Source organism: Eulemur rufifrons, chromosome 29 (assembly GCF_041146395.1).
Source record: "Eulemur rufifrons isolate Redbay chromosome 29, OSU_ERuf_1, whole genome shotgun sequence".
In the NCBI taxonomy this organism is placed as follows: domain Eukaryota; kingdom Metazoa; phylum Chordata; class Mammalia; order Primates; family Lemuridae; genus Eulemur; species Eulemur rufifrons.
The window spans coordinates 70,691,119-70,703,917 of record NC_091011.1 but is presented as its reverse complement, the minus strand read 5'-3'; the positions used below and the strand labels follow the sequence as shown (position 1 = coordinate 70,703,917).

Sequence of the window (12,799 nt, the reverse complement as noted above, 5' to 3'; positions counted from 1 at the left end):
ACCAGTTTATGACTGAAATTCTTTCCCATTTTTTGATAGATAGGGGATTGAAATAGTCCTGAAGAAAAACCTCAGGTATGAAAAGGAAAAACAGCAATAAGTATTTCTTTCTTCGGGGCAGAATGCCTGCATACCTCTCTATGTCCTGAAATTATCTAAAATGCCACAAGAGTGAATCATGTGTGTTTGTGTAGCTTCCTATGTGTGTCTAGTTATCCAGGTGGACGAAAAGATTCATGAAGTATTCCTTATCTTCTAAACACGCAGCATACAACTAAAACCATACTGTCTGTAGTCTACTTTTTCCTGAACCTGAAAAATCATCAACCATCTGTTTGAGCAAAATAAGGAACAATGATAATCTCTAGACACCAGTACTGAGGACTGTGATTCCTGTCATTGCACCTTCATGGAACATTCCCTTAATTTAGATGGATTGTTCTTTTCCATGTCTGTGGTGTATTCTAGGCCCAAAAGCTAAAAAAGAAAACAGGAAACCAGTCATTGCAGAAGTGATTAAAGGACCAGTAGGGAGTTCATAGAAAGGAAGGTCGAGGTATCCTGCCCTTCGGGGAAAGGTGTCCCTGTCTTGCCACTGTCTTGTCACCCTTCTCATCTCACCCTCACTATCTTATGCTCAGGGTGAGATAAAAACAAAGTGTGTGTGAGGTGAAGAATGGGTAAGGATTAGGATTTAAATACCTGTAACGTCCCTTTCAGGCCTTGTTTCCCTTTTAGCCAACCACAGGCTTTTATTGTCCAAGCCTAAAGATAATGATAATATCTTGATGATTGAGCAACTACGGTGTGCCAGGTACCTTTACACATTCTTTTTTTAGTCCTCAAACAACTTTGTGAAGTAAGCAGGGTTAACCTATTTGTTAACCTATTGGACAGATGAGAACACAGGTTTAGAGAGGTTCGATATGTTGCCCAACGTGAGTCAGGACTTGGTCTAGTTGCCCAAGAGCCTACACTTTTTGTATGTTTAAACTGTGATGCCTCTTCATGACAATTGACAGAGTTCAGAAATGTAAAGTTCTAATATTCACTAATTGTGTAATTGTGTCTACCTATTTCACGACATTCCTACGGATGAGAGGGACAGTTTATTTTTATATTCCCTTTACTTAGCACAGTGCCTGCCATACATGGGTGCTCAATAAATATTTGTTCAGTTAAGTAAAATACTAATCAGTTTCTTTTATAGGATGCTAACTTGTTTCCTGAACCAAGTTGGGTAGATTAACAAGGTGAGATGTCAGCATTAAAATATTTGAGGTACTTGCACAGGTTTCCTATCCCTTCCCCATATTTCAAGCATGGAATCCTCTATTTAGGTCAGAGACGGCAAAAATATAATTGACGGCTACATTGTGAAGTGAAAATCCCATGGTAATTAAAAAATCAGAGTATCAAGCAAAACTTTGCAAAGGGATATCTTTTTATTTCCCTTTCCCCAGAAAGGTCTGCCCCCTCCATACCATTGTTCTCCATCGTGGGACCTGCAGAAAGCAGTAACTTTGTCCACGGTGATTTAAAGTGATTCAGGATAAGAAAATGCTGTTTCAGTTCAGCAATTATTTGAGAATAAACTAAGTGCCAAAGATTAGGGATATAAACATGACAGGCGCTTGTCCTTGAACTTCCTATGGGAATGCATCTTTTGGCTGGGAGAGAGTTTGGCTGTGTACAGGAGTTGAATTATCTCCCAATAAAGAATCAGCCCCCATGGTATTTTGTAAGCACTGTTTCAAACTTGGGTCTTTTAAAAATTATATTTCCCCAAAGTACCACACAATTCTTGGATAACTAGAATATCACCTTTGAATTCCTTTCCCATTACAAGCATATACAGGGATATAACCTGAAAATAGTTTTCTCTGGTAACTGGGGCTTCCTGAAGGGTGAGCACCTGTGTAGATGGAAAGAGTAGTTTTGAGGGGGCAGGAAGGTCTCTCTCTCTTTCCAATGCCCACCTAGGAATCTCTGTTCCAACCATGGGGCTGTGTCTCCTTTGTCCTATTTTAGTCTAAGGACACACCTTGATGGAGAGGAATACCATGCCAAAGTAGGAACCAGGTGCTCTAGCCATTGGAAGATTGTCAGAAAAATACAGGTACTTCAGCAACTCAGAGCAAACCATCCTTAGAAAGACAGAGACTCCCTGAGATTCAGGGATGCAAGTTCTTTTAGCTACCACCTGTGCATTAACTTGACTAAGCTCTCCTCTATGGATGAATTCAATGCAGCCAAGTGAAATCAATCTTGAGCTTCCTCTGTCATTATGTAAATGGAGTAGATAATCAGGCATGACTAGTAATAACCAACTCTCAGTATACAAGATGTAACATCACTTTAATTGTATGATTTATCAGAACAACAACTATTAACATACAAAGTACCATTCAGCTTAACTGCAGGTATAGGCAGTGACGAGTATCTAATTCTTAGAAGAATCACTTACTCCCGCAATCTGTCCAGACACATTAACCTAAGGACAAGTTTATAAATAGCAAACCTGACTTTCACATTGCAGTGTTTTCAAACATGTATATACAGGTGTGCAGTCCTGTCGATGGGTTGTTTCCACAAGCTCTTTCTGATCTTGGTGCATTCATCCTCTGGATCTCAGCAGAGATAGTTATTTCTTTCCACAAAGCAGATTTTTTTGTCATCACCATTTACAATACTCTGTAAATTAGTATTATTTTTTACATTTATGAAATAGTAATAGTTGAACTGAAATATTTCTGCAGTTCAATTCCTTGTGTCTTTTGGCAAGTCCCACCATTGTCAAAAAAGCTTTTGGTTGTAATCATTTTCCTGCAATAACAGCCAAACTCAACTATTGGGTTTCAGCGTGACATACTCTCTTTGTAGCTTGCTGCGTTAACCCTTGGCTTCAAGTCCTGGTGATGTAATGAGGGTGGGGTGTACTGGCAACCAGTGCATTTCCTTATCACTATTTACACCCGTTTAAAGTCATGCTGTTATTAATCTGCGTCTGACATACCTTTTCTGAAATGTTCACAGTGCAGTATTTTTTGTGGCCTAACAAAATTTCTCTTACATCATTAAAAATAAACATTTTTATAAAAATATAATACTTTAAATGTTTACATCGACAAAACCAGTTAGAGTAACCTATGCCACATGCACTATACAGTAGTAAGCACAAAATTCCACACAAAAAAAACATCACAAAAGGCCTACCCAGAGTAGCTATTCATCCAGGTGAAGTAGCCAGAATTTTCAAATTTGCTCTTTTTTCTTTGTTTCTAAAATATGTTTTGCCTAAAACAAACACATCCTAATGCTGCAGTCCCCAACCCCCCGTGGGCACTGTGGCCTGGCACCAGTCCGTGGCCTGTTAGGAACCGGGTGTTATGTCACTGCCTGAGCCCCGCCCTCGCGCCCCAGACCATGGAAAAATTGTCTTCCATGAAACTTAGGGACTGGGAGGGGGGACACAGAGCAGGAGGTGAGCTGTGGGCGAGTGGAGCGAAGGAAGCTTCATCTGTATTTACATATTTACAGCCACTTGCATCACCGCCTGAGCTCCGCCTCCCCCCCTCCCCCCCAAACCTCGGAAAAATGTCTTCCATGAATCCCGTCCCTGGTGCCAAAAAGGTTGGGGACTGCTGTTCTAATGCAAAGTGGGATTCCCCAAGATTTGTCTCCAGTTGTTTGTGAGGTGGGAAGCTGTCACCTGAGAAAAAGGCTAATATTGCCAATCCATTGACCCTTTCTTTGCTCTACTTATGAGCTGTGATTGGAATCAATGAACTTTTAGTAAAATGTATTCTGCTTTAAAAACATGCTAAGTTACCTTTAAAAATATTTATCATCACAAATGACTGGTTTTATTTTCAGAGTCGTCATTAAAAAAAAAATACAGACAAAACTCCTACATCTCCACATTCATTAGATCAGAGCAGTATCATTCTCAAACAGTTGATTTTTAAGTGACAGCTAAATATTTCATTGTGGCTAAGCTATTTCATGAAAATCTTCTTAATGTTGTTTATGTACAATACGTAAATATCCCTGTTCATTTACAAACACATTTTGTGTCATGCTATTTTGAAACTTTGACTGCAATGCCTATGGGTATTCCTCCAACAAAAGGAATGTTCATACAAAAATTTTAAAGGGAATGTTTACCTAATGGGTGAATGCCAACATCAGTAAAAAAAAATGTTAGTGACCATACAATGCATAAGAGTTTTCTGAAACACTGGAATTCTAAACGAGTGGCCTGGTCCTGGGGCTGCCATGTCTGTCCTGGACATCACCATTTCTTCTGAATTTTCTGTGATCTAGAAGCTCTTAAAATCCATTGCCTCAGTTCCTCATATGACTTCAAGTAGGACCCTGCTTTTTAAAAATTTCAACCCAGAATTCAGGTTTTGGACTCCGATGTGACAGGAGTGTCATCATAGCTGCAGAGTTGCTGTTGAGTCCCTGGCCCATGGGACCAAGCCTCTGGTTCTGCTGCTTTGTCAGATGAGAAACTCCTCAGATTCCAACAATTTAAATAACAATGCAAAGTCCTATAATAGTGCAATTTTGGCAAAAGCAACAAATATTGATGACCTTTCAAAGGCCAGGCAGTGAAAAAGCTATTGGACAAAGTGTGGACTGCTGTTTGGACTAGTGCTATGGTGTCCCCCAGGAAGGGGCCTGTGGGGTGTCCATCCATCAGGTGTCCACCTCGCCATTGACGTTATCTTGTGATGACAGCAGAGAGGGATACGGAGCGACGCATTTCACATTCACATAAGTAGCATTCACGTGGACGTAGTGTTCCCCGATGAAAGTAGAGAAGATCGCTGAGATCCTGGAGACCAGTTCAGAAAAGGATGGGCGCATTTCGGCTTTGGGGTGCCAGCATTTTAGCATCACTTCATACCTGTTCAGAAAGAAAGAAATGCTGTGACAGACCCCTTGGAGACAAGCATTTCTGTAAAAGTAAAGAATATAAGAGGTACAGAAAGGAGATCCTGTTGCAATTCCTACTCACAAGGGGTCTGGGCAGTACTCGGGTTGTAGGAGCCTTCTGCCTTGCAACAAGTAAACGGTTATATCAAAGGTGTTCACGTCAGGATAAGGTGGGGCTCCTCTTGTCATCAGCTCCCAGAGGAGCACGCCAAAGGACCACTAGTTAAGAAGGAAAAAGAGAGTCCAGGTGAGAGAAGTGTGACCACACAAATATGAAAGAAAATCAGTAGCTATTCATAACTAAGCCTGGCTTAACATATTCAATACTATTGCTATTTTGGGCAAAGATTTCCTTAAAGGCAATTATTAAGCTGTATACTTCATGACCTGTTTGAACCAGAATCAGATAAGGTTTAGATTACAAGTAAATGTAAAGCTTTCAAGAAGAATATCTGAAGCTACATGATTAAGATTTCAATTGTAGTGTGTAGAGAACATTTTCCAAGTTCTCTTTTGTAGGGTCAAGGCACTAACATGTTTCTATCCTTCTCTCTTCCAATAGTTTCATTATAATTTTACATTATTAGTAAATGAGGCAAGAGAAAGGAAGCCATTCAGAATTTAAATTGTGGGATTTCAAAATGAATATAAATATTCTTCAAGAAATGTGATCATAGCTAAATGTTAATGTTAAAAGGGAAGGTCCAAATCAGTACAGGTAAAAATCCACATTAAAAATCAGAAATAATGAAACTCCTAGGCAGCAAATCTATTAAAAATTAATTTCAATAAAACTATAATTTGAAAATGTTATAGTATGAGATTCACATAAAAGAGCTGTATCAGTACTTTATAGGAAGATCACAGGGACACAGAAAGGTTATATGATTTGCTAAAAATTCCCCAATATATCTGAATCCACACTGGGATAAACATTTGGGAGTTCTTGACCTTTGCGTCTTGCTTGTTCGACTGAACTTCAGCAACTATGCAATTTCTTGATTTAAACCAATCTACCCAGAATAGTTCAGGTCATACGTATAATCTCCCCCTGGATGTGTGCCCAGGCAAGAACAACACAAGGAGAGTAAGTCTCGATGAGTAAGTCACCCCTGTGCAGAGGACCCAGGAAGGCAGTTCTTGCTTGGTAACACTTCCAGGCTACTCCCAGACTAGAAAGCGCAGTGGGAAGAAATGAGGCCCTATAGAAAAAAAGCTTAGAGGGGAAGGAGGATCCAGACCAGACAGGGGGACTAGGAAAAGATAAAACTGAGAGGCAAGTGTAGCTTGTCATAGTCAGCAAGAAGGAGAATGAAGCAACCTTTGAACACTATGACTGAAAGCAAGAAACTGGGTAGATACTGTAGTTGCTGATACAAATTTCCAATAATGACTCTTTGTCTTTGCCCAAGTGCAAGAGCCTTTGAAGGCCACAGACTGCCTTGATCCAAATAGAAAACACAAACCACTTTCCAGGTGGCAGCTACATAACTCTGCTGTCTAACTCAGCCTTTTGGAATGGAAGTTTTAAAAGCCTGGAAATCTTAAGAGTCACTTCTGACAATATCACTGGGTTAACCTTTAGGTTTCAGAATTTGCGTTAAAATTTAAATCAATTTAACAAGCATCTGCTGACCCTTGATCACGTACAAGTAGGTTACTGTCCAAGTTACTGAATAGGTCCCAGGGCTGAAGGAACAGGGTTAAAAGTATCGTGTAGATAAGTGTCACACAGGCCAGTAAGATAATAACTAATATAGAACAATAATATCAAAGAGGTACAAGGGTTGCAAAGAGTCAGATAACAGTGGGGTACTGAGAAAGGCTTCCCGAAGAGAGTGACAGTAAAGCGGGTCTTAAGAAGCAAGGAAAATAGGTTTTATAGCTACATGCAATCTGAGGGCAGGGGGAGAGTTCCAGGTGGAGGGAGTGGGCCCAGGCATAAGAGTACACAATTGAGTGGTAAGAATAACAGGTCACGCTGCTTGACATACTGAGTAGGTGAAGGGATTAGGGATAGACAAGGTGGAAATGGCTCTGTGCTTGGGAGGTTTTTAACTCTCATCCAAGTACTAACCAGGCCTGACGCCTAGCTTCTGAGATCAGATGAGATCGGGCACGTTCAGAGCGGTATGCCGTAGACTTGAGAGGTTTTTAAATGTTGAAAGTGGGTTAAACTAAAATCGATGGGACATGACTGAGTTGTGCTCTGGGAGACGGCATCTGTAAATACTGTGCTTAAGACGAAAAGGAGAAGCTGGCCCACAATAGGGACACCAGTGAGGAGGTTTCTGAATAGCAATAGGTGAGGGGTGCTACTGCAGACTGACAATATGGAAGCCTACAGGGCTTTTCTTTGGAATTAGGGTGGTGGAAGAGAGTTGTCTATCATATAATGATTCATGCACAGGTGTTATGTCCGTTAAAAAAACATTATCTATTTAAACCTTATAATGGATTGCAGTTGGCTACAACTCTGTGATGTAATTGGTTTTGTTTTAAGGATGAGGAATCAAAGTTTTGAGAGGTTGATTAGTTTTGTGGTCAAATTTCCCTGATAGCCTAGGCTATATATATAGATTTGTCTGGAGACATAGTCACAAAAAAGGCAGCAGAGATGGATAAATTCTGAAGAATTATAGAGCTTGGGCAATAATTATCAGAGAAGCACTGGAGGAAAGTAAGACATGAACAAAAGAAGGACAAAACGGACAATGTGAACAAAGGAGATGCTGAGTAAGAGAACATTCTATAACAACAACAAGATAAAGGTGACTGCAAGTGTCACAGAATGTTAGGGTGGATAAGAAAGTGAGACATAAATAGAGAAGATACAAAAACAGTGTAAACAAACAGGATGCGGAGTAAGAGAACATACTATAACAATAACAAGATAAGGATAATTGCAGTGTCACAAGAAATGTAATACGAACAACACAGGACACATTATAGGACATTGCAGTTTGTCCCCCCATCCCCCATGGGCTTTGGGTGCCACCACACATCCGGGCCTAACCACATAAGGTAAAAATTCTCCCACCCAATGGCAGGGAGGAGACAACATCCCCAATGGTCAGGGAAAAAGGAGAGGAGACAACGTCACAAAGAAGGAGAGGCCAGATGGGAGAAAAAGGGATGACACAGAAACCCTGGGATCACTGTTCGTTTAAATGTGTGCCCACTCCTACCCTCTTAGGCGTGTGCTATTGCTTGCTAATAAACTTCTTTGCTGGCTGATGTAAACTTTTGTGTCCCTCGCTGCTTTCATTCTTTGACAGTGAGGAGGCAAGAACTGAGGTGTTCACATCAACCACCGGTAACAATGGGATGAGGAGGTGAGAGGGAGGCAGTTTCCAGGAAAAGCACTATACTGTCGGCATCCCAACTCCCCCTACAGCAGCACAGAGTGGCAGGAGGGTGGCGGAGGGGACCATGAAGGAGGAGAATGAAGCTAGGGAGCTGAGCAAGAAGAGAGAGGCTGGTGTGTGTGTGCGCACACGCGTGTGTGAGGTGAGAGGGGAGCGAGGTGTGCAATGTGCGTGCATTAGGAGAGGTGGAACCAGGTCAGTTTCAGTTTCAAGGCAGGAGAGCTCTGTCATTCACGCTTATTGTGTGGCATCGGTGCAGCTAGTTTGAACATCTGAGCACCAGCATCTGAGGAAGCTCTGAACAGACTTTACCAAAGGTGAAGATCAAAGCAGTTATTACATGTGAGAGACGGTTATAAGCTATAAACAGTGATCAAAAAAAAAACAGGCAAAAGATCTGAGTAGACACTTCACTAAAAGCAACGTAAGGATGGCAAACAAGCACATATAAAGATGCTCAGCGTCATTAGTCATTAGGGAAATACAGATTAAAGAGAAGATGAGGCACCACCATAACCAATTAGAATGGCTAAAAACTAAAAAACTGACAATGCCAAGTGCTGGTGAGGATGCTAAACAACTTGAACTCTAATAGACTGTTGTAGGAATATAAAATGATACAGACACTTTGGAAAATAGCTGGCAGTTCTCATGAAGTTGAACATACACTTATAACCCAGTAGTATTACTCCTAGGTATTTACCCAAAAGAAATAAAAATTATCTTGATACAAAAACCTTTAAGCAAATGTCACAGAAGTTATAATTAAATAATTGCCTGAAACTTTAAAGAAACCAAATGTCCTTCAACTGGAGAATGGGTAAATAAAATGTGGTACATCTGTACAATGAAATGCTACTCAGTAATTAAAGGAATAAACCGCCATGGCAAACTCAGCTATGCAGTTTTTTGGAAGTTCCTCAAAAAATTGAATTTAGAATTACTGCATGATCCAGCAATCCCACTTCTGGGTATATATTGAAAAGAACTGAGAACAGGATCTCAAAGAGAAATTTTCACACCCATGTCCACAGCAGCACTATTCACAATAGCCAAGAGGTGGAAGACACCTAAACATCCATCAACAGATGAAGAAAGAAAATATGGTATACAAAAAATGGAATATTATTCAGCCTTAAAAAAGGGAGGAAATCTTATCATATGCTACAACATGGATAAAACTTGAAAACATTAAGCTAAGTGAAATAAGCCCAGCCACAAAAAGACCACCACTGCATGATTCCACTTATATGAGGCATCTAAAGTAGTCAAATTCTTACAAAGCAGAATGGTGGTTACCAGGGGGTGGGGGAGGGGGAAAGGAGAGTTGTTATTCAATGGATACAGAGTTTGAGTTTTGCCACAAGGAAAAAGTTCTAAAGATTTATTGCACAACAATGTTTATCTGGTTAACAGTACTGTACTGTACACTTACAAAATGGTTAAGATGGTAAATTTTATGTGTTTTCTTTACCACAATAAAAAGAGGAAATGACACAATGACACTATTGATACAATAACACGGATGGTTCTCAAATGCATTATGGTAAGTGAAAGGAAACAGACTCAAGAGGCTACTGACTGTATGATTCCATTTATATGATATTCTAGAAAAAGTAAAACTATAGAGAAAGAAAACACATCTGTGATTTCCAGGTCTTGGGGGTAGGGTGGAGGCTGACTACAGAGGGGCATAAGGAAATTTTCTGGGATGATGCAACTGTTTTACGTCCTGGTTGTGGTGGTGGTGGTTACACAACTGCATGCACTTGTCAAAACTTGAAGAACTGTACACTAGAAAAGGTGAGGAGCAGGTAAATCACACAATGGTGATGCCATTAATAGAAATCAGGAAGTGAGGAATTGCCAGTTTGGCAGGAAAGAATTTGATTTTGAACATGGTAAATTTGTGATGCTGATAATGACATACAGGTAGACAGGATCAAAGGAAACTGTTGATGGGAGTGGTTGCAATTGTTGAGGGACAATGACCCCTGAAGACAAAAGTTCTGGGGACACCTACATCTAGGTGGTGAGAGAAGGAAGAGAAGCCACCACAGATAAAGAAAACACAACCGAAAAGCAGGAGGAAAACCAAAAGGTGCGATGTCCCAGAAACCAAGGAAAGAGGAGATTTGAAGAAGAAAGGGGTGGTCTACCATCTTAAATGCCTCGGAAAAACAAGGCAGGATGAGGGCTGAGAAAAGCCAGTTGGACTGAACAATAGAGAAGTCAATACAGACTTTAATGAAAGAACTTGTACAAAGTGTGCAACCCTGTACAATACGAGCTATGAGTAATTCAAGTGTAGTAACATGCCAGTTTTGTTTGAATGGACTTAAAGAGTATGCAGACTTTAGTCAAACTTCATTTGGGCATTTGCTAGAAAGAGAACCTGATCTACAAGCAGGCAAGTCATTGCTTGTAGGTTTCAACACACACACACACACACACACACACACACAGAGCACATTACATGCTTTTGGAAATATTCCCTGTCAACCTCCAAAAGATTGTGCTGTCCTGGAAGTGAAACTGTGCAAATTTATCCATGCAATCAGTAACCATATTCCAAAGCTGCATTATGCATGGATTATTCAGGTTCAGCCTTTATGTAGTACAATATAGTGTCTTTCAATGAGGAGAGAGAAATAGCACTGTCCTAGCTGAAGAAGCCTATGTCAATTTCCAGTCAAGTTCTTGAGTGACGGATACCATGTGAGAAACACTGGTCCCTGTGCTGTCCATGTTTGTCAGGGAGGAGGTGGAGTGGGGTGTGTTTGCGTGTGGGTTTGTCGAAAAAGCTCAGAATCCCAACTCTTGCCTTGAACATCTAAAATTTCATCTCTTTTTAAAAAACAGCTTTGCTGAGTATAATTTATAGATCATAAAATTCACCAATTGTAAGTATATATAGTCAATGATGTTTAGTAAATTTATACGGTTGCACAGTTAATCACAATCCAGTTTTAGATCACTTCAACACTCTAGAAAGTTCCCTCATGCCCATTTGCAGTCAATCCTCATTCCCACCCTCAGTCAGCCCCAGACAACCACTGATTTGTTTTCTGTCTCTATAGTTCTGCCTCTTTCTAGAAAAGTCATACAAATGGAATCATTTCTGCCTTCCATGTTGGTCTCTTCTCCTGGGTCTCCTACCTCTCTGATCTTCTCCCTCACTTTATATATGTAGTTCTACTGAATTTTGGACTCTTAAATGCACACTCCCAGCCTTGATCCCTGCTATGGACTGAACTGTGCCCCCCCCCCAAAATTCAAATGTTGAAGCCCTAATCCCCAATGTGATAGTATTTGAAGACAGGGCCTTTGAGAGGTAATTAGGTTTAGATGAGGTCATGAGGGTGGGGCCTCGTGACGGGATTAGTGCCCTTATAAGAAGAGACACTAGAGAACTTTCTCTTGTTCTCTCTTGGCCATGTGAGGACATCGAGAGAAGGTGGCTACCTAGAGGCCAGGAGGAGAGCCCTCACCTGAACCTGACCATGCTGGCACCCTGATCTTGGACTTCTAGCCTTCAGAATGGCTGGAAATAAATTTCTATTGTTTAAGCCAACCAGTCCATGGTATATTTTTACAGCAGCCCAAGCTGAGTGATACAACCTGTTTAACAATCTGCAGATCCACATTTCTAATTGCATGATGGACTTCTGGGTCTGCATGGCCTACTCCCAAGTTAAACCCAGTGAGTTCAAGGCTCAACTTGTTATTTTTCTTTTTACTCCGCTTCTGTTCCTGTGCTTCACATATTTGTTATTGCACCAGGATTAACTCTGCTTATCTTTGGCTCTTATCAATTCCTTGATAAATACTGTTGATTCTACCTCTGAGAGGCTTCTCCTTCCATCTTTTCCTTTCCATTCTCGTTTCTATGTAAGTTCTACCCCTCACTTTATCTTCCTGCTTCCATTCCTTTCAAGTCATCTTACAGAATGAAGAAGGATTGCAATCTAATCTGATTACATTTTTATGTTTCCACATGGCCAGAGAGTAAATTCCAGACTCTTTAGTTTGGTTTTCAAGGACCTCTATGATTTAATAGTATAAATATATTTTTCTCAAATTCTTCTTATAACGTCCCTCTGTGCCTTCCATTCTTGCCAAATCACCAGTTATGTACTGTGTCATTAGAACTTTAAAGATGCTCATACTTTCCTGCTCCTTTGCCTCATCTGGATGGGTATTTCCATTCACCGGCCTGCCCAATTACAAACTTGCTATACTTTAAGGCCCATTTCAAATGTCACCTCCTCCTTAATGTGTAAGGAGGTCTGGTGGATCCGGCTGTCCAGGTGAGTGTCTTGCCCATCCTCAGTGCTCAGGTGCATGCCCTTTGAAGCTTGTGCTGGGAGAGGAGGATGGCCTTTGCAGATAAAAGAGGGACTTTCCTAGCTAGGTGCAGGGACCCTGCCCTCACTGCTAGGCCTGTCTCAGTTACAGCTTCCAGATTTCTCAAGGTGGAATTCCTG

The 12,799-nt window shown here is 40.8% G+C and overlaps 1 protein-coding gene across 1 annotated transcript in view; it reads right to left on the bottom strand.

Moving 5' to 3' along the window:
* Window positions 1–4,228: 4,228 nt before the first annotated feature.
* The window catches only part of MET (MET proto-oncogene, receptor tyrosine kinase), a 104,074-nt gene continuing 95,503 nt past the window's right edge, over window positions 4,229–12,799 (bottom strand). The window contains exons 20-21 of the mRNA XM_069462669.1: window positions 5,027–5,163; window positions 4,229–4,915 (exon numbers count right to left, since the gene is read on the bottom strand). Coding sequence (XP_069318770.1) covers window positions 4,705–4,915; window positions 5,027–5,163 — 348 coding nt within the window. The 3' untranslated portion in view covers window positions 4,229–4,704. The remainder of the gene's footprint in view (window positions 4,916–5,026; window positions 5,164–12,799) is intronic.